A 21,231-nucleotide genomic window follows, 5' to 3' on the forward strand; every position below is an offset into this window, starting at 1 on the left:
GCACAGCATATCCCAAAGGCCCTGGGTGAAAATCTAAAAGTTGCATGTTCTCCAGCTTCCTTCCACAACTAGCCATAGGTGACTGCGAGTGTGAATGGCGATCTGTCACTCCACGTATCCCACATCTCACGCTATGACAGCCGGGGTAAGCTCCACCATGACCGTGAAGTTGATAAGCTGAAGAAAATGGGCAGATTTTCTGTGGTGTAGTGGTTAACAAATTCACCTTAAACGGTTTGAGAGTAAGTGGCAAACCCAGCCTCAAGGGGTCACAACAGTGCATCAGGAAGGGCATCCAGTATAAATTTTAAAAAAGTGTCAAGCTAAAAGTAAAGCTTGTATAACATCCTAACATATTTTTATGAATTGGTTAGCTTAGCAGTAAGAGAAAACTGCAGTTCTGAAAAAAAGCACTTTAATTCATTTCTAAAATCATCTTAAACTATTTCCACACAGGATCTGAAGTCTCAGAGAAATAAACAACAACAACAAAACAAAACAAAAAAAAGGTTCTCTTCTGATATTGGCATTTCTACAGTGAATAGCTGGTGGCAGCATCAGAGGCCCGGAAAGGAGGCCGTGACGCTGAGCTTTAGTCCTCAGAGCAGTTGCACAGGCAGACTGAGTCCAGCAGGCTTTCTACGCCCTCTGGTGTCAGTCTATCAAGCAGCAGCAGGTAGAAGCGCCAAAAACCAACCTCTGACTCTCTGCCCAACACCCAGAGAGAGCTCTTTCCTCTCGAGCCACACACACACAGATGACACAAGACATGTACTGCAAGTTTTACATGGTGCAAGAAACAGATAAAGATATCCACTTTCTAAATTAAAGGTTAATGCAGACAACAGATGAGTGCCTGGTGCTTCACAAGACCTCTCTGAATGATTAAGTCCGAAGCAAAATAATAATTTACAAACAAACAACAAAACAAGGAGATTCTTAACATCGTCTACTTGGTTTTGTTTTATTATATTAAGTTTTAAAAAGGACTGACAGCCTATGTATCACTACATCTAGTGGAAGTGATGTGACAGAGGCAAAGCTCCTATAAAGCACATAGAGCAGCAGTAAAGACAACCCATATCGACACGTTACTCTGGCATTATAGGAGCATTAGAGGAGAAACAACTTAAAGTTGACAAATTATTAATTGTTGCTTTTTTAATTCATCAATTCTTGTAAATGAATGGTTCCTCAATTTGTCAGGCAGTCTCTGAGTGAGTGAGGTTTGTCTCGGCAGAAGAGGTGAGACTGAGGAAGGCTGGATAAGTAGTTTCTTTTTATTTTTTTCTTCTTCTTTTTTAATTTAAAGGAAGATGTTCAACGTAAGAGGATTCTGATTGATTTCTCTAACAAAGTGGTGCTCAGAAATTGTGAGCACATGGATTTACAAGACGGTCACGGATGAATCATAATCAGCACTATTGTCCAAAACACGGAGATGAACACACAGTGACGGGGAGGACAGTGAAAGAGCCTGATGTAGAAGTAGACTGGAGCCTTGAATAGTCAGCATGGATGCCTCCCAGACCGGTTTCACAGTCCTTGACTCTCCGCATCCATCCCTGAAGCTTTCACTTTCAATTGATTTGTCTATACAGTATCCAAATAGCTTTTGTACTTCCCTTTAATCTTTACAGTACAATACACTATAGTGCACAATAGGGTTTCTGAGCCTGGAGCTCAGGGTGGAGGGTGAGAGCACATAATCCTCACAGCGCTGCTCGATTTCAAGTCACTGTCGGGCCCGACATTCAGAGTCCCGCAGCCTGGATGCTCTGCTGCAGCACCCAGGCAAAACAAATAACCCACGAGTGTTTCTCCACGCCTCAGTCCTGCCCTGGGTCCTTGGCAGGGCCGCCGTCCAGGTAGATCTTGAGGGCCTTCTCTTTGCGCGGCGAGTAACTGACACGATGTCCGGTTTTAAGCAGACGGCTGCTTTCCTTCTTCATTAGCTCATTGCGCTCATCCTCTGACAACTCCAGAGGTTCTTCTGTGCTGTCCCTGCGCAGACAAAAGAGCACAAAAACATTGATGGAAGGTCACAAATACTGCTAATATGATAAGAAGAACTCCATGGAGGTCGCCATGTTTTGAAATGGTAAGGGAATAATGAATTAATTAAAAAAAAAGTATTTATTAGCTGCATTGATTTATGATTAAAATTATTTTTTTTACCATCACAGCAAAGACAGATACAACTACAGTTACCTATGTCCACATTATAGACAGAAAATTAAATTTTGATCCACTATTTAATATACACTCAATGGCCACTTTATTAAGTACACTTTCCTTGCACCCCTTTGCCTTCATAACTGCCTTAATTCTTCATGCTGTAGATTCTACAAAGTGCTGAAAGATTGCTCAGATTTTGGTCAATACTGATATGACTTAAAAAGCTGCTGCAGGTTTGTTAGCCATGATGTGCGCTAAGAAAATATCCCCACATCATCACATGACCACCAAAGCATCAGTTTTGGTGAGCATGTAGCCTTCTAGTCTTCTGGTGTCATGTCAATGTTTGACATGTTGCATTTTTTCCCCAGAGGCTCTCATGATTACCTTGGTGTTGATTGCAACGTGTAGTCATTTGAGTTATTGTTGCCTTCCTACAAATCTGAAGGACACTCCCCCGAGTTTTAGCATCAACAAGCTATTTTTCAACTAGAGCAACTGGATATTTTCAATTTTTTCAGGCCATCCTCTGTAAACTTAAAGAGATGATTGTAAGATAAGTAAATCCCAGATCAGTTTCAGACAAGTGTTTAGCTCCAGCAATCACATCATATTGAAAGTCGCTTAAATTCTCAGTTTGAACTTCAGCAGATTGTGCATTTTATCTTGACCCTGTCTACATAGCCAGAGTTCCTAACATGTGTTTGGCTGATTAGATATTTGCGTTAATGAGCACCTGAACAGGTGTAACTAATGATGTGGCCAGGGATTGTATTTAGGTTCTAATCCTAAACCGAAACCCTCTTGACTGAACACATTTACTGATTCATTTGTGGTATTAAATGTATAAATATGAGAAGTCAAAAGGAGAAAAAAACAAAACAAAAAAAAGACAATGCTTCTAATGCAACAATATCATGTTTTAATTATTACTGAGTTAAAGCCGACCTGTAAAGCCATGTGTATAATTTGAGTACATTTGTACTTTAATATTTGAACACCTAATCTCAATATCTTATATAAAGTTGTCTGTAATTCATATTAGCTCCCAAAAATTCAACTAACATAAACATATTAAGTTTTTAATAGTCTGAGTGAACGCATGACAATTTATAGCAGAGATTTCTTCGACTCTCTGTTCATGAAATGATTTCACAAAAATACCAAAGACACAAACACTGTACTTGAACGTGGACTTGTCCCAGTTTTTTTTTTTACCTGTAGAAGACCACCGCTCCATCATCACAGATGTAAAGAGGCCACACATTAAGGGTCGACACCTTGGGGTTCCAGTCTAAATCCTGATGGATTTCCAACACAGAAATATCACAAGGAAACGTTCCCCTACCCTGCAGAGACCAGATAGCAGTGTCATCAATACAAATAATTTATTAGAAAAATCGGGTCTCAGGTTTCAGGTAATTCATCCACCCACCTTTGCAAACTCCAGGTTTTCCAATGGAATACCACTGATTTCACTAAGCTGCCAACAGAATAAAAATATTAGCCACAGGAATACAACCGTTTCCTTCAGCTAAACACTCAACACAAGCTATGAGTAAAACACATTTGTCATGCAGCAGACAAACCTTCTCCTTGAGTTCCTCCACACTGCTGCTCTCCAGAATCACTTCCTGAAAAGGCCCCAGCTTCATCGTAGATGGGCTCCATCTCCGAGTCAGAACGGCCAACTGTGACATTGACTTCATCTTCTCTGGTTCTGAGAAAGATTATAGAGGTTGTGGATCAATCAACTGCACTTTAAATGAAACTTCAGTGAAAACAAATTACTCTAGAACCAAATACATGTCATTTATTTATCTGGCTCCATGTGGCATTTCACAGCATGTTAACAACTCAACAACGTGATGTTTTTTTGAGTCCCTGGAAACAGATGATTTAACGTTTGTTTTCTTTACTGTAAAGGAAATTATTTACTATACCTTTAAAAAAAAGTTTATATTATTAGTACAGAACAATACTAAAATGGGTAAGGTGGGTAAGGTAGTTGAGGTACCCAAAGATAAACGCAGAGCGAAGCAATGTTTAAAAAAAGTGAAAAAACACAAGTTACCATCAAGGACTTCAAGGAAAACCTCCCAGTTGGACGAAATGCTGATGTCTTCCTCATAAACGTGGTAATCCAAAAACACTGTGCCCGGATTCTTCCACGTCTTTTTCCTGAGGCGAACCCTGACCACACAGAGATAATTAGATATATACTGTTTTGTACACATGTTCATTTTACCTCAAGGGAAACTGCATCAACAGTTCTCTGAACTTTGCAAAGCAAAGATTCTTACCTGTCAATGCTGAGGTCAAGTTTACACTGCTCTTTTAACTGAGGAAGCAGCTCCTCTTTAGACTGTCTGACAGTCATGCCCTTGGCAAACACCGTGTCCACTAGGAACTTGCAGGGCTGAGAAAACAACACCACATTTAATATATTTTATAACATAATGCTGTGCAGCTGTACAACAGTGTATGAGTAAGAAAACTCTGTCAGTTCTTACCTCTGGTTCATTGACTAGTAGTTGATACACTTTCACTCTGTATTCACCCTTTTTAAGGGCTCTGCCTAGTCGAATGGTTATCTATGGATAGTGACAGTCTTTTTTGAGACATCTGCTTACTCTCAAGCAAACAACTTTAATCAAATTAATAAGTTTAAACTGACCTTATTATCGTCAGAGAACGATGAGAGTGTCTCGTTGAGCCGTACACTCTCAAACTCCTGGTTGTTGGCATACACCCTAAACACCTTGAACTGGGTCGAGGTGACGCCGACGTAGGGCTCCAAGTTCAGCTTAAATGCTGCTAATGTTATTCTCTTGTCCACATGAACCACCAAACCTGATGTAGATCACAAGAAACATCAATGTACCTTTTTTTTTTTCTTCTTTTTTTAAGATATACATCAAGGATGGAAAACAGGTAAAGAATGTTTGCAATCCTCCCCCTTGAATGGAAGAAATTGCCCGTGCCAGATTTTAAAATGTAATTAAAACATAAATATACTAGCTATGGATGACAACTGCTTTTAAATGCATAATAAAAGTTTGTACATTTTTGTGAATCCCATGAGGCATCATCCTGAGAACAAGGCTCTGCTCTGAAGTACAGGTACTGGGCCTCTGCCTTGCTCTTTCCATTGTCGTCATATTCGCTGTCAGTTCCAGAGTCTTCTTCTGCAGTGTCCCAGGTCTCTTTTTTGCCCTCATGGGCTTTGGAGCGTCGGCTACTCGTGATGCTGTGCGAGTCCAGGCCATTGGCCAGCTGGATTGGGCCGCTGTCTGCGTTACACAGCGTGTCACTGCTGTGACTGGAGCTCAGGATGTCACTGTCCACTGAGCTGGTGCTGCGGTCATTGTTCACTTCTGAGTCCGACCGCTCCTCACAGGCAAAGTGGTTCTCTGGGTCAGAGGAGGCGCCGCCGCTACCCGCAGACGTGGCCCTGATCCGATTCTCTAACTCTCTGTTGTCTGCAGCCACGCAGAGAGAAGAGTTTGAGTCCGCCTCTTGGGTTGGGGATTCGATATGTTCAAAGTCGCTGGCGTCAGAGCTTTTCTGGCTGTCACTGGTGCTGGAGCCCTGCTGCTGCTGCAGAGACAGATTCTTTAACTTTTCTGTGCTCTCCTCCAGGATAGCCTCTACAGATTTCCTGTTACCTTTTGACCCCTCAGAGAGCACATCAGACTCACTTCCTACTTTTTGGAAAAGAGTTCTGTTTGCCAAGGTACCAGGAGACTGCTCTGGTAGTAAGACTAACAGCCGGATCGTATTCCCGTGTCGATCCAACAGTTTCCACAAGAGTGAGTCAGTGAAAGGAACCTGATGATCGGTCAACTCAGAGCTCTCAACAAAAACCTGGTGAAAAACAATGGGCAACAAACAAATTAGCAAATTTAATGTAATAATTACATATATATTAAGGCTTTGTGAAATTTAAAAGTAAACTGTAACACAATAACGCACAAGACAGAACAACTGTCAAAGTTGGAAGAAAACAAAAGAGACCTTGTTGCTCCTGAAGAATCCCTCAGCTTTCAGTGTCTTGTTTGGGACATAGAGAAGCCGGAGGTCATTATAGCAGCGCTCCAGAACCACACGCATGGTCTCTGCAGAAAGCCCTGCAGCCTGGAAAGAAATACACACAAAAACAGGCTTGCATTAATATAACCGACACCACTATATTTGAGAGTTTCCTGGGTAAATGGTTAAAACAAAATAATGTGAAGAGGCTGAGAAGAGTAAGAAACCTGTGCAATAAGCTGTTTGAATTCAGTGATCGTCTGGTTCAAGTACGCCCGAACGCTGACGGGAGACGCGATGGTCTCACTCTTCAGATCAACAACATGAACCTTCACCATCACCTCTGCGAACAAAAGAAGAATCATAAACACACCCACGCAGATAAACAGCAACCAAGTTGCTTGATACACACATTTACACCAGTCACTGTTGTGCATTTGTTTCTGACCCTCACAGACTCTGGTAACTCAGCTTTTATCATGCTGAAAACAGCAATATGTACAACAAGCAGTCAAGAGTAGAAGATTTCTGACCTCCAGGTTTGTAAGGCTGGAACACTTGATCTGGCCTGCGGGTTTCTAGAAGCAAGTCAAACATGTATGAAGACTTGACTCCTCCAAGGAGGAGGCCCATTGGTGTGTCCTCCTCGCCTTCATAAGAGCGCTCCAGGTACTCATGGAACTCATCATATTTTACCAAGCGACAGCAGTCCAGAGGGACGACTCCCTCAAGCTCCATCATCTGACATACAGAACACCCAGTAAAGAAATTAGAAGCAAGTTTTAAAATATAAACTCTAAAGTGAGTTTCTTTTCTTTTGTTATAGTCACAGTAATGTTGTGTTGCAAAGGTAATGAAAGAAGGAAAGCTGAATGCACCACATGTCCTTCAAGATTCCTCCTAAAGCAACTGAAACAAATCTAACAAACCTTGTAGGCCATTTCTGTTGCTTCTCTGAGAGTTTTGTCTTTGTGCACTTCCAACTTGCTCTCCATCATCATCTTCACAGGATGCATGCAGAAGAGCTTGATCTAAAAAGTAAAGAGCATAAGACTACAAAAAAAAGAAACAGGGTATTAAATTATCCTTATAAATTACGCAAATGACCCAGCACCTTGCAAGTGTTGCGTTCAATCTCCCTCTGTCTCTTTTCTTGCTCTTCAGACTCTTTCTCCTTCTGAACCAAACGCTTTATGTGCTCTGGGAAGTCCTCCACGGCTAAAAACTCTGCAGACAGTTCAGAGAATACACATTAAATCCAGTGGCATGAGAAAACCTACAGAGCTCAGTCTGTTGTATCAGAGTAGGAAAAATGGGAAAATTATGACCACAAGATAAAGGCAAGAGGGCAAGCTGGTTCCTTTGCGACTGGTGCAACACAAAGCTTTAAAAATAAGTTACAAATACAGGCAAAAGCCTGGACAAGTTTAGTTCAGATGGATGGCAGATAGGGCACAGTGGAAACTTGTGTAAAGGATCTTCTTACGTATAGTAGGTATCAGAGAAGACAAGTGAACTTGTTTTATTTAAACATTTTCCTTGCAAAAAACAGGTTAACAAAAGGCCAAACACATTCAATAGGTTACAATGAAAAGACGAAAACCTATTACTTTTACGGTTTTTAAATTAAAAAAAAAAAAATGTGGAAAACCTGTCACTCTTGTTCTAATTTTTACATTTTCCTTAGCAAGATTTAATAGAATGAATTTCTTACTTGCATTCCTTGAAGGATCTTTCAGTCTATAAATCAGCATATATGCGTTTGTGGAGCTGTTGGGAAGAAAAATAAATGTTGAAGGTAAGAGGAAGGCGAAACCTATTACTTCAATAAAAACAAAATTACAAACACAAAACGGGGGAAAAAAGGTTTCACATTTAGAAACAGATGTGAATAACAAGATAAACACCATTTGTTTTCGTCAGTGTATTAGAAGCATTTGATGGGAGTGAGTCCTCAGTCACAAAGTCAGCGACCCCTGGAAAAAACGTGTGTTCCCTGACTAGTGGAAAGTGGTTGCTGCCATCCATAAGATGAAACGAATCACATGGAGATACACGGTGCTGCATGAAAATCATCTCAAGATTGCTTTCTGCACAATTCGCCATGCACAATATGAGCAACCAATGCGATCACATGGAGGTTTTTGGTACAGCACTTTATACCAGCCTCCAGCAATCACTCACCAACTAGCCAAGAAACAGACATTTTCCCCTGCAGGCAAATGGGGGTTGCCAACCGATCTCAAAGCCTGTGACTGCTGTGGAACACAACTGACCTTGCAAAGGCACCGGAGTAATAGCCTCTGCTCCCTGAGGATCCCCCATATGTTTTCCTGATATCATCCTGGGTGATCTGTTGACAGAAATGAACGCAATGAAACAAACAAATGACTCAGAGGTTTCCACCATGAGAATAAACAGCATGTTAAATGGCAGTCGCATGGCATGCTTTTTTTGGTCTAGTATATAGAAATGGCAAGCACTGCCTGACATTTACTTTCAGTAGGGAGCCAAAACGTGCCACTTAAGAGCAGAGGCTGACCTTGCTAACGTGCTGATCGTTGAAACTGTACCACTGGCCATCACTGAAGGACTTGATACAGGCATAATAGTGCCCGCCCGCAGCGCTCCCAGAATGGACCATAACAGAAAACAGCTCAAAGGTCAGCAAACTCTGAGAAGAAATAGGGGAACACTGTTCAGTTTAAACCAATAACTGTGTTGCAGATTTCACTGTTGACATACTATATTTTTAGAGATACACACGTTCCCATATTTTGTTACTTTAAAGCAAAAACACTGTAGAGAATAATCACACATTTTTAGAACACTGTAAATGACAAATATATCATCTAACAAGAACAAATAAGTATGACATTTTTATCTGACACTTACGCAGAATAACAATCCCTCTTATCACTACACTGTTGGCAAATCAGGTACTTCCTTTTATCTGTTGTCAGATACATTCTCACACACAAACTAAGGACACCAAATCCATCTAAGGGAGGATGATCACCTTTGGCTTCAACACCCTCTCTGTGCTGCTGGTGCTGTCCAAGCAGATGCCCTCATCCACACAATCATCGGTGGAAAAATCGTTGCTCATCTGGTCGCTGTGGCAACTGCCTTCATTCTCTGCTCCGCTGTCAGTGCAGCTCTCGGTCTGAGGGGACTTCTGCAGAGTAGGCAATTTGAAAAACAACACCAGAGTTAAAGGTGACTTCGAAAGATCAATTAGATAAGAATTAATCCAGCATAAAAATGTAGGACATTAAGAAACCAGCAAGTTGGTTAACATCTCGGTTGGTCTATGTACACAAAGCATGGTTTATGGCTTGTCATGGCACAAGATTACACACAGGGCACCTTTACCCTCAACACCTGGAAAAATGTTTTGTGGACTGACGTAACTAAGGTTGTACTGTTTGGGAAAACATACAGCCCTACAATGAAGGCGCCACATGATAACACAAAAACATAATCCTAAGGTAATGCAGATGGAGCGTCGCTGGTTCTGCATTGCTTCCTCTGTTGGCGGTCGTAAAGGAGAAAATGAATTCCCAGATTGACTAAAGGGATCCATAGGATGAATCCAAATCACCACTGACAATGACACACGCAGGTGAATTCAATGGTGCTCTCACCTCATCTTCCACATCAATGAATGGACTCATGTCAAGTTCCTCTGGGAAGGTCATGCGGTCATTAAGTTTGATGCGATGCATAGTGGTGTAGTCAAAATCAAACCTTTTCAACTGTAACGTCAGCAGATAAGGAAAGTGCAGAAATCTCAGCCCCTGCGTAAGATGTCAGAAAATGAGACGGGACATTAGCAAAACACTGTACTCTCCAATCATGACTTCCATGTTACATTTTCAGCATACTTACCTTACGGGCATCACATTTCTTTTTACAGCGTTCACAGAAATACTGGTTGGGCCCATCGAGTGTTTCTGGTTGTATGAATGCCTGTAATGCTTCCTCCTGTGGCATTAAAAAAATAATAATAATTAAAAATAATAATAAAAACAGAAAAAATATCATACTTTCAAATCAATTTAGAATGACAATTTAATATCAAACGGTTTGAAACTGTACCAACTACTGAATTTAAAGTAGCCTTTAAGCAACACTGAACTGCAAAGAGTGAATAAATGTTAAGTGCTGCTGTGATAAAGTATATGCTTAGAAGAACAAAGGGTGAGAAACACACCACACTGCCATAGGCTTGGCTGGCTCCAAAGGGTCTGATCACAAGAGGGATGTCCAGGTAAGTATCAATCCTCCAGCTCTCATAGCCACACTCCAGACAACGGACATAATCCTTCAGCTTTCCCTGGTACAACTGGTTGATCAGGTCAGCCTGAAGATGGGGAGACAGTACAGTCAGGTTTCTCTGCTGCATTTCACTTTAAACTAAATCGGCTCAGGACACAAAATGGTCTGCTACCAATGTGCAATATTAGCTGTGAGACAACTTCTCTGTACTTCTGGGGAAGTGAGTGCCAGTTTTTGCCAGTTGCCATCTGTAGCTTTCTCCAGACAGCTAAAATGGCAGACACTGGAAGAACCAGCATAACTGTGTAAACACTGCACAACAAGCCCTCAACTTATTCATTCAGAGAAAGAAAACAATGCTCAAACAGAGAGTGACAGAAACCTAAAGTAAAGCAAGAATGAACCCAAGAGCTGCAGGAATGATTTTTATTTGATTAAAAGCTTTGCTGTGGAACCAAAAATGTATGTCATTATTTATAAAATTCATTAGGTCATTCTGGTCATGATGGTTTTGTCCCATTATTGAATCTGTCCATTTAGAAACAGTAAAAACACTTGTGTTGTATATTTAATATACACTTTTTCTACTGAGATTAATACATATTTTTTTTCTTGTTTCCATTTGTGTTATTATTTTTATTTATTTCCTAAAAACATTAAATGTTGGGTTTTGTTTTTTTTAATAAGTTTCAGTCTTTTCCTGTTCTATACTTCTTAAATTGCACATTTTAATAAAGCGTCACATGGACATCCCAGCCTCTATAAACTGCACCATAGCCTCATTATGCTGTGTTAACAAATTTATCCAAACTAATCCATCCATCCAGCTTCTATTTATCATCTTTGTGGGTTCAACACTGTAGGCAAAGGTGGCCAGACTTCCATCTTTTCAGGCATCTCTTTCAACTCATCCAGGGGGACAAAAAAGCATCCCCAAGCCAGCAAAGAGATGCAATCTCTCCAGGGTGGCCTCCTGGTGGGACTTACCCCAAACGCCTCACCTAGGAGGTACCCAGGAGGTATTCCCAGTCCGATGCCTAAACCACTTCAATTAGCTCCTTTTGATGAAAGGGAAGTGGCTCTATTCCGAGTTCCTCACTGTATAGGTGAGGGTAAGATCGCAGATCCAGCAGTTAATTACACAGCCCATTTGTCATTCTCAGCTCTCTTCTCCACAACATATCGGTACAGCCTCCAAATCATCACCACATCAATCCCTCTCCCCTCATTCATGAATAAGACCCCAAGATACCCAATGGGGGGCAGCAATTTCCCTCCCCCCAACCACCCGGGGCATGCTACTTTTTTCCAGCTGTTCAAACTGAGACTTACCCATTTTCTGTATCTTTTAAATACGTTTTTATTAGTTTTGCAGGTACTTTTTTTTAATTAAAATGTGTTTTCCAGCCAATTCTAGTTTTTAGTTTAGTTTTAGTTAACTATAATAACTGTGTTAGGATGCCAATGCAATCATCACTTAAGTTTCACATGGCACTTGGAGACTTGGGGGGAAAAAAAAACGTAACCGTTTTCAGATATTTATGAATATACAAACTGCAGATTAGTAGTTGAAGAAAACTGAAGCTCGAAAGAAAAAATGTACGGTTTGTAGTATGATTTTTTTTTTTCTTTTTTTAAATAGCGTTCACATGCACTTATGCTTGCGTTTACAGACCACATGGTTGCACATTCGTACACTGGTCTAAGTGTTTGCAGTTTATAACCTATTCCCGAGATAAGAAACAGCTAACCCCAGGGCTTGCTGGCACATTTCACTCTTCCCACAGTAGGCCTTTTGTTTCCATTCTGGGGGCAGCATGAGCTTGGATGCAGATTTTTTTTGTTGCTGTTGTTAATAGTCTGAGAAAACTACTTGTTTTCTCCTACCTGCTCTGTTTGCTTCCACTTCTGCTCTAGGGCATCGAACATGACCCTGCACAGCTCCTGGACGTCATGTTGTTGCCAAGCTAAAAGTAAAAGCACAAAGAAAAAAAAAAAGTATAATTAAGTGTACAGACAGGGGCACATGGTCTTGTCCTCCATGAACATGCAAACCAGCCATGTGAGCCTACTCACAGGCAAGTACATAAGCTCACCCTCACTGCTGTCCCAGCCAAAGCTTCGCGTCACATCAGTAGTCTCAATTGCCCGTTTCTTACTAGTTTGCAACAGAACAAACAGTCTTTGCAGCTGGTAGGGAATACTGGTGACAGGATCCTCCTCCTGCTCCTCAAACTCCCAACTGAAGTTGGACAGCAGATATTTGAGAATTCTAAATCTATTATATGTGACAAGAAAATCTTCACAAAGTGATCGATAACCATGATTTCTTACTTGTAGAGTGCATTCCTAAACTCTGGGGTCATGAACAATGTTTGCAGCAGACTGTTCAAATAGCAAGTCATCGCTTGGTTGACCAAGCCCACATAACCTGTAAAGGCAACAAGAGACAAGACGTAAGTGATCGGTTGGAGATGTATAAAAGGAAAGGTGTCACATATTCAACAGGTAACCAAACCTCACCCGTCTCAGATTTGCTAAGGATGGACGAGTAAGAGTAAGATGGACTGCTGTAGTCACCACTGTAGCCAGGAGTCCCATCTCTCAGTAGGGGTCCAATAAATCGTTCCTGGGAACTGTCATCTAGTCCACTGCTATCTGCTGTTCCTGACTCATCCTACAAACACAAACATGCCTTGTAATAACATGTCTTTCTTTTCCAATTAGAGTGTTAAGCATGTTAGTAGATTGTGTAGGGAAATAATTGTAGATTTTTTAAGATTATTTAAGAAATTATGAATCATTATCTTAATTTATTCTTAAACACTCACAGATGCAATCTGGGGCTGCTCTCCATCTTTATCTGTAAGCTGGAGGAAATTCCTCTTACCACCAGGTTCAAACCCAGACTCTGAGAGGGACATCTCACTACTATGGTCAAGCGGTGCCTAGAGAAAGCAAATAAACACAATATGAACAGACAAGTTTCACAGAGGTCAACAACGCCTGGACAACAGTAAACACATGCAGTTTTTTTTATTCAATATTTAGTTTGAGCAAAATGTCAACTTAAGTCAACTCAGTCTAATATACATAAAAAGACCTTACAATATTAAAAAAGACCAAATAAACGACTCCCTTTGCATGAGCAGTGGAGCAGAAAACCTTCCTTTTAGCACAAAGAAAACTCCAGTAGAACCACGCTACGGGCTAGCAGCCATCTGGTTTGAACGGTCAAAGCAGATGGCTGCAGGCTAGCTGTTTACAAACTATAAAGTGGATGAACTTACCAGAAGAGTTAAAGTCCTACTGAATTCATTTTCAGCTAATTCCATGTATTGTTGTTAACAAGGAAAGCCTCTGAAGCCAACATGTGAACAACACTACCTAGGTTTCTCCGGGCCAAGCTGAGGATGAGCAAGCAAAGTGCTGCAGTGGGAACAAGCAGTGGCTTAATCCACTGACCTACTCAGTGAGATAACAACAGGCAGCACCTGGGCTTTGGCCTGGGTCAGCAACAGGATTAGCATGGGCTCATTTAAGAAAAGGGAATAATGTGTACACACAGATCCAACAGTACAAACCCATCACTGATTAAACATATTAGGAAAGTCAGCTTTAGCAACAGTATTTTTACTTGTTTGTATTTTGTAGCAGTTGTAAAATGGACATTTTCGTGTAATGACAGGGTACAAAAATCTATTATCAGCTGATGTTGTGGTACTGTCCTAGCAATAAAGAAGGTAAAAGTGCTACACTGTGTCTCAAATGAAACATGCGTGAGCATAAACTATAAACAAAGGCTGGGAGTTTATGAATTTATTATTATGAATCACATCAACGTTCACCAGAATTACTCAAACTCAGCTACACTAAAGCTGCAGCTGATATTTTCTTTTTGGCCAACTGGGGGGCAACAGAGGTTGAAAAGAAAAAGAAAACCCTGTCACAATAAACCATGATATAAAATTGTTTTTACCCAACAAACTGCCAGTTTTCTGCATGTTGCACCACTGCCTAATTTTTTTTTTTTTTTTTTTTTTACTTGTTTCATTAAAGCAGTTTTTAGTCAAGTGACAAATGATAAGTAAGACTAATAAGTCTTACTATAATTTCTTACTCACTCATATTTTATCTCTTTTGTTTTAACTCTGTCATTGTACCCAAACAGTAGAGAAGCACTGTGGGATACCTACAATTACCCAAACTAATTTTTTGTGTGTCACTGACTGAAAATCAGGTGCAACAGTAAAAGTTAATGAGAGGAGTGAAACTAATGGCGTTTTGTTTGGTCTGTTTAAACTGATCTCTGGTTCATTTCCCCTCTTGGTGCAGTTAGTTGGTGCAGATGCGAGCACAATAATCGCACTCGATGGAGAAGAAGTGACCGTTAGAAGGAGGTGGTTCCTGGTCTGATTTCGAATGAACTCCATCCAGGGAGACTCATTTATGGTGAGAATGTCAATCAACCCAACTACCACTGCAAGTTTGAGCGAAACATCTTCCTGTAGCGACGTAGGCACAAGGGTACCATAGATATCCAGAGACCACAAACTATGGTAGCTAGCCTGCTACACAGTTTTACAGTTTTAAACATGATAAACATGAATGAGTAAATATCCAATGTTATACACTAGTTCCAAACACAGCAACTTAATCCTGCATTTACTTTTATTTCTCCTTTTTCCAGACACATCTGCTAAGGTCTACTGATGCTAAACCCACGTTACTCTCCATAGCAAAACAAAGTTAAACTGATGAATTACTAACCATGTCTTGCGTATTTCCCCATGCAAGTCCAAAAGTGCCATTTACATATCCTGCTTTGTGAGCGACATCTTCATAAAGTTTGGAGAGGGTGGTGGAAGCAGGCAGGTTGAGAGTCAGCCGTTCGTTCACCGTCTTCGCGCTGGTGATGTCCTGAATTATACACAGCGCTCTGGGCTCCTCGGCTGCATTTTGGATCTGCAAGTAAATAAAGAAAAAGATATAAACATTATTTTCTTACTTGTTTGTTTTCCAATGAAGAGCTAAACATTAACAAAAAAAAAAACCAAAAAAACAAACTGTTAAAGCTGTGCTACAAAGGGCATTAGTAACATGCCAGTTAATGCTGGGTGGTATTGTTGGTTGTAATTTCATGCACAATATTAATTTTTTTAACACAACCAAAGCACCCTGCTGTGTATTTTCAAAGGATTTCCATTCCCATATTTTCACCACACCTGGATCACCATGTAGTGTATTGAGAAGGGACCTCTAGTACCCCTCCAACTCACCTTTCTACCAAAGTATAATGGATTCACTCAAATCATAAAAAGAAAAAATTATTTCTTTTTCAAATTAATAATATAATTATCGGGCATATATTAGGAAAAGAAGAAGATATTTAAAATGTAAAAATATATTTTTTCTGTATCTTAAGTAAAAATGTATTTATATAGCGCTTAATAAAACAGGAAGTTTTTTTCAAAGTGCTTCACATGGGAATAAAAGCATATTAAACGAAACAGTAAAAATGGTATAAAAGAGTTATAAAAGCATATCAATCGATACAATAAAACACTATAAATAGGGTATAATAGCATATCCAATAAAACAGTTTGCTACACATGAATATTACCTAAATGCCTGTCTAAACAGATGTGTTTTGAGCTGTTTTTTTAATAGTAGCTACAGAGTTGATGGTGCGTAGCGGGGGAGGTAAACTGTTCCACAATATTGGAGCCAAGGTTTGAAAAGCGCGATCCCCCTTTGTTTTCAAACGGATCAGTGGAATGGTTAGAAGATCACTATCAGTGGATCTAAGGATCCGGTTTGGAGAGTGGGCCACTTTAACACTGGTGCTTTGAGTTATACACATGTTATTATTACAACCAGTATAAAACATGTTTCAAACCTAAACTAAAAGCAATTAAACTAACCACAGTTGGAATATCAGTCTGTTAAAAGCTCCGAGTTTCTTCTTCAAAATTATTTTGTACAACAAAATAACAAAACTGATGTGGTAGACATGCAGTAATTTGGCTTCAAGTATAACAGACTTGCAAAAGCTCTTGTTCTCTTTTTTGCAATTGTGGTTTATCGGGGCTCGATACTGAAACCGCTTTACTGAAACCTCTTTTCAAACAGTGTTTACGACACATGACTGGCTGATGTTTCCTACACATGACTAGATACGGTGGGCAGTTGGTTGATTCCGGTGGACAGAACAACCACTTGTCAGATTTCTCCTACATTCTCCACAATCTGCTTCAGCAACATGCCATGCAATCGCTCACTCATGCTTAATTTTAAAGCAAAAAAAAAAAAAATAGTCAGGTGGAACAGGAGTTTCAAGAAGCGCTGAGTCACTTCAACTAAACACTCCTCATAGTTTGCTTTGTGACTGGTCTGGTATGTAGCGTTCCCAGTCAGGGACAAATCACCTGCAGACTAAAAGCCAACCTTTCTTAAGAACTTGAGCAGCAAAATCTGGCAGAAAAGGTCACTCACCAAGCAAGAAAAGGTCTAGGCACTGAAGAGTAATGACAAAGTGTTTTAGTTTAGCTTACTTACCTGTTAAGTATCAAATGAAATAAAACAACTAGGTTAAAATAACATATAAACCCCTTAAAGTTTCAGATATGTTAACTAGGAGTGCAGACTGTAACTGTTGCATTTTAAACAGTAAAAGCTACCAAGTACCACCCCGCCCAAAATGACAGTTTTCATTTCTATTACCAGATATTGTTTACAGTTTTCTTTAATTCTACGTTACATAAAACAAGACAAAAATAATGCACTCATTTATATTTCAGAAAAGTATTTACCAGTAGATAAAAGTGACACCAAATTATGATTGGAATGCAACACAAAATTATTTAGTTTTCCCGTAAATGTGCACCATGCTAATAAATTATTTGTCTGCTAATCGTTATTTAATTCCCTTTCTCTTTGATTATTGATAAAGGTGGTACTTGTTGAAGCTGGTTTCTAGTTTAACAACATGCTTTGAGCTTTGTTCGAGCATAATAGTCATCATGGCTACTGCTTCATGCATCTATTTACCACCATGCTCGATTGTGTACACGCTCTCCTATATCAAACACACCTGAGAAATCCTCTTCATTTCATCAAAAATACTTTGTCTGCAACTCCAGAATACACCCTGATAATATGTGGAGATAGTTGAGGGTGAAGAGCAACTTAAAACACATAGAACAAGTAAATTAAGTTGTAAAACATGTCAGTTGATTGGAAAAAAATTGAGCTAAATTAAGCTTATTTATAAAAACCTACAAATGCAATAATAATAATATATATTCAAATAATTGCACTTTTTGCAGCCTTTTTGTATTTGTGATCTTAGCAAAATGTGACTGCCAGTGCCTACAAAGACACTGCAGCAGCTGACAACACACAAGTGTATTATGAGATTAAAGGTTATTTTTACCATGGATATAATCACATGAAGCCACAGGTACAGCATAACATAGGCGGCATATTACAGAAATATTTTAAAGACACATAAATGAGACATTTGAAAAATGAGAAAATTAGTACCTATGAACTAATTCAGTAACTACAAATGAAGGTTACTTAAATAAAATATAAAGTCTTCACTGAAATAAACAAAGACAAATGAATTTAAATCCACATTTCTAGTAGACTTTAACAAGTAACCATAAAGTTAGACTACAGTGATAAGATATTAGAAGTGATCCATGTGGAGCACTAGTGCGAGAAAAAAAAAAGGGGGGGGGGTTCCACATGAGGTGATGCCAATAAACATTTGCTGTCACTAGAAATACATGGTGGACAAATGCATGAGCTATATCAGCAATCTGCTAAATAAAGTTCCTAGTTGCTTTTTTTGGTTCACCTGTTATTGAAGAGCTATGTCAACTGCCAATTTATAAATCATATTTGAGAACTGCACCACAAAAAAGAAAAAAAGAAAAGAAAAAGGCTTGGTTGTCTACCTTCATCATTTAAATGCATGTATTATACCCACTGTTTATTGTAACGGCAAAGGGATCATTGGGACAGTGCTTTTTGTCATAAGTCTACACAGCAGAACTATTAAATACCCCAAGCCATTCACTTAACATTTACCACAGTTGACGTAGAGCTGCATGTGAGTGTCATTACATGAAAGAGGTTGTTAATTAGCCTTTTCTCCTCACTCGTGTTTTATTTAACTCGAAACAACATATAAATAGAGTTCCCTGTGACTTCCTTTATCCCAGGATATCCCACCTCAACTTCCACCTATTCTCAACACCAGCTGCAGTTTACATTACCTTCACCACAACAGGCCAACATACATCTCAAACATATCTTAATATTTTTATGGGCAGGATGCAAGTTTTAGATGCAAAATGCTCTTTAGATCCAAAATGCACAAAGCTGGTTATCAATTCACTAATGAAGGAAGATAGAACTATAATATTTGAAAACTATGAACAGATTAAACGCATAATACAGACTAAAACAACACAGCAGCTGCAGAAAAAGCAGCAGTAAGTGATGAAAAGCACTGCACGGTAGTTTAGTATTAAATGTGTGAGCACTTTAAGCACTTTGGCCAACAAGACTGGAGATGAGCTACTATATTAATAAAGTTTAGCCGATTTGAAACCAGGATAGAAAGCAAGAAAAAATACCAACTGTACAAGTCAACAGCCTCATCAATATCACAGTACATAATGGTCTAGAAAAGCAAATGTTTGATTAAATTAATATTTAATACACAGTTGGAAAACCTATCCTTTCACAGAGATCCAAGGATCTTCCAGGAATGGTGATGCTATTTTCCTGAGATTTGATCAGTCAGTAGTTGGTAGTTTCATACTTGTTGATTTCTAATCTGGAATCTCATCTGTTCCCAGCACAAGTAGCCATGACGTTATACACCAGTAGGAAGTAAACCTAAACCTTCACAGTACAAAAGCCCAGCGTACATGGATAAGCAGACACCTTGCTCCATCGTACATTGCTCAGGCACCAATGAGGTATCACGGCAAAGAAATAAGTTTTTCAGTAAGAAATAATGATTACATTATTTCTTACTGAAAAACTACGGTCAACCTTATTGTCAAAAGACTTGACTTTACTCCAAAAGGTGTATCATTACTATACGAGAAAATGGGCTGTAGGCTCGCTTATCAAATAGGGTCCTAATGTTAAATGGACGCCTGACAAATTGCTCTGAGCCCAATATAAAAGAAACAAAGTAAAAACACACCCTTAAAAATAATGGTGTACCGCATTAAATGAATATGACTGCTATGTTAGCAGTACAGTATATGATGTTTACCTTAACCCATCCTGTTAACATGTGAGCTAACATGTCAGTAATCAAATCTGACTACCCTCACTGCCGTTGATCAAAGAGACTATTCATTTTATTCTTGTTTGAATAAGAAGGCACTGCTAATGTTAACATTAAGACTTTGCACGTTAACTGAGCTCCAAGCTAGAAACATAACAATTCTAAGTAACTTATCTTCAGCAATAAAAAGGGTTATCGACGATGTTAAAAAAATAAACAAAGAACGATCAATTTATTCTGAGATAAACGCTAATGTTATTAAACACACATCTATCTTTCACCAGTAGCGTAGCTAGTCAATTCTGCTAACATTAGCGTTAGCTTGTCAATTTGTCTTGCTAGCATTAACATTTACATTTAAAGTAGAAGTTTTACTTAAAAACAACCTGCAAATGACTCCAAGAAGGGTTTGAAATATATATGTCTGTAAAACTATTGCTTGGGGTCGACGGTGTTTCAGCACTGCTTGCCATTTGCAATTGGTTGGGGAACTTCAAAAACATCTAGATTAGCCGGAGTTGTTGCCACTGATCAGATTTAAGAAGCTAACAGCGCTTGCTAGCTAAATCCCACAAGCTAATGTTATGCTAGTAAGCTAACTGATGTTGACAAATGCCTTCGTTTGACGGGACAACATAATGTCATTAGCAACAATGGAAAAGGTTGGGGATTTTAGTGACCAGAAAGCCAAGTCTTGACTCTAAACAGTTAAATGGTAATTATGATAACGCTTTTGCTACCTAGAATGTTCTTCGTCTGAAATTCATCGAAAGTAGCCGCTAACTAACGTTAGCAGATGCGTTAGTTAGCCATGTCATGATAGGCCGTCCAAGTCATATTTGGCTAACTGTTAGCAGCTCAGAGATAGTCAATTAAAGACAGGGTAAAATCGCAAACTTCAAAAGTGCTGCAAAAAGTTTTGCATCATTAATGTGCATGGTCTGCAAAGGTGACAGGTAATGCCCAGAGAGGCTGACTCTCCGACCTGGACACGGTCCATAATAACCTCACCTCTTTGGGTACGAACTGGTTCTCCTCGCTAGGCACCATTTCCATTTGTGCGACAGTTTAGACAAGCATCTATCCGGACAGGGATGTCAGCGAACAAACTTTGCAGCGGTCAACACAAACATTGTTTGTGGTCGGTTTGTTAGAAGTTTGGATGCTTAAATACCAAAATTAAACTTGCCAAAACTTGTAGGCTTATCAAAGTGAAATCGCAACACTCTCGGTTACACTACCCCCAGCACAAAGTGTCGTGCTATAAATGGAGAAAAATGGCCGGTGTTTTTACTCCGCGAGACTTCACTCAGAGAGCTCTGGCGTCACTTTCCATACAGACAAGCGTGCGTGATGCGGACAGGATGACGTCGGCGAGTGTGCGTGTTTTCGCTTGTTTTCGTTAAAGGGCAGAGATGACAGAT

General features: G+C 39.6%; 1 protein-coding gene across 1 annotated transcript; it reads right to left on the reverse strand.

The window, feature by feature from the left end:
* Positions 1–398: 398 nt before the first annotated feature.
* On the reverse strand, positions 399–21,123 carry usp47 (ubiquitin specific peptidase 47). The gene is made up of 28 exons (XM_005467024.4): positions 20,819–21,123; positions 15,262–15,456; positions 13,323–13,439; positions 13,015–13,168; positions 12,826–12,922; positions 12,588–12,733; positions 12,379–12,458; positions 10,427–10,576; positions 10,102–10,197; positions 9,858–10,010; positions 9,230–9,388; positions 8,753–8,884; positions 8,487–8,563; positions 7,925–7,980; positions 7,325–7,437; positions 7,140–7,241; positions 6,744–6,951; positions 6,438–6,553; positions 6,196–6,315; positions 5,244–6,045; positions 4,856–5,031; positions 4,692–4,772; positions 4,482–4,597; positions 4,253–4,371; positions 3,768–3,898; positions 3,614–3,661; positions 3,397–3,527; positions 399–2,004 (listed from the first exon to the last, which is right to left on the reverse strand). Exons 1-28 carry the CDS (start codon positions 20,861–20,863, stop codon positions 1,830–1,832), a joined length of 4,095 nt encoding a protein of 1,364 aa, XP_005467081.1. The 5' UTR covers positions 20,864–21,123; the 3' UTR covers positions 399–1,829.
* Between the last annotated feature and the right edge of the window lie 108 nt (positions 21,124–21,231).

The sequence above is a fragment of the Oreochromis niloticus genome, linkage group LG1 (assembly GCF_001858045.2).
Source record: "Oreochromis niloticus isolate F11D_XX linkage group LG1, O_niloticus_UMD_NMBU, whole genome shotgun sequence".
Lineage (NCBI taxonomy): Eukaryota > Metazoa > Chordata > Actinopteri > Cichliformes > Cichlidae > Oreochromis > Oreochromis niloticus.

Coding starts and splice junctions, on each gene's coding strand:
- usp47 (XM_005467024.4), bottom strand. CDS start 20,863: ATGGAAATGGTGCCTAGCGAGGAGAACCAGTTCGTACCCAAAGAG. Junction 12,459..12,587: donor TGGCTGGGACAGCAGTGAGG/GTGAGCTTATGT, acceptor TTTTACTTTTAG/CTTGGCAACAACATGACGTC. Junction 9,389..9,857: donor TCATTGATGTGGAAGATGAG/GTGAGAGCACCA, acceptor CCTACTCTGCAG/AAGTCCCCTCAGACCGAGAG.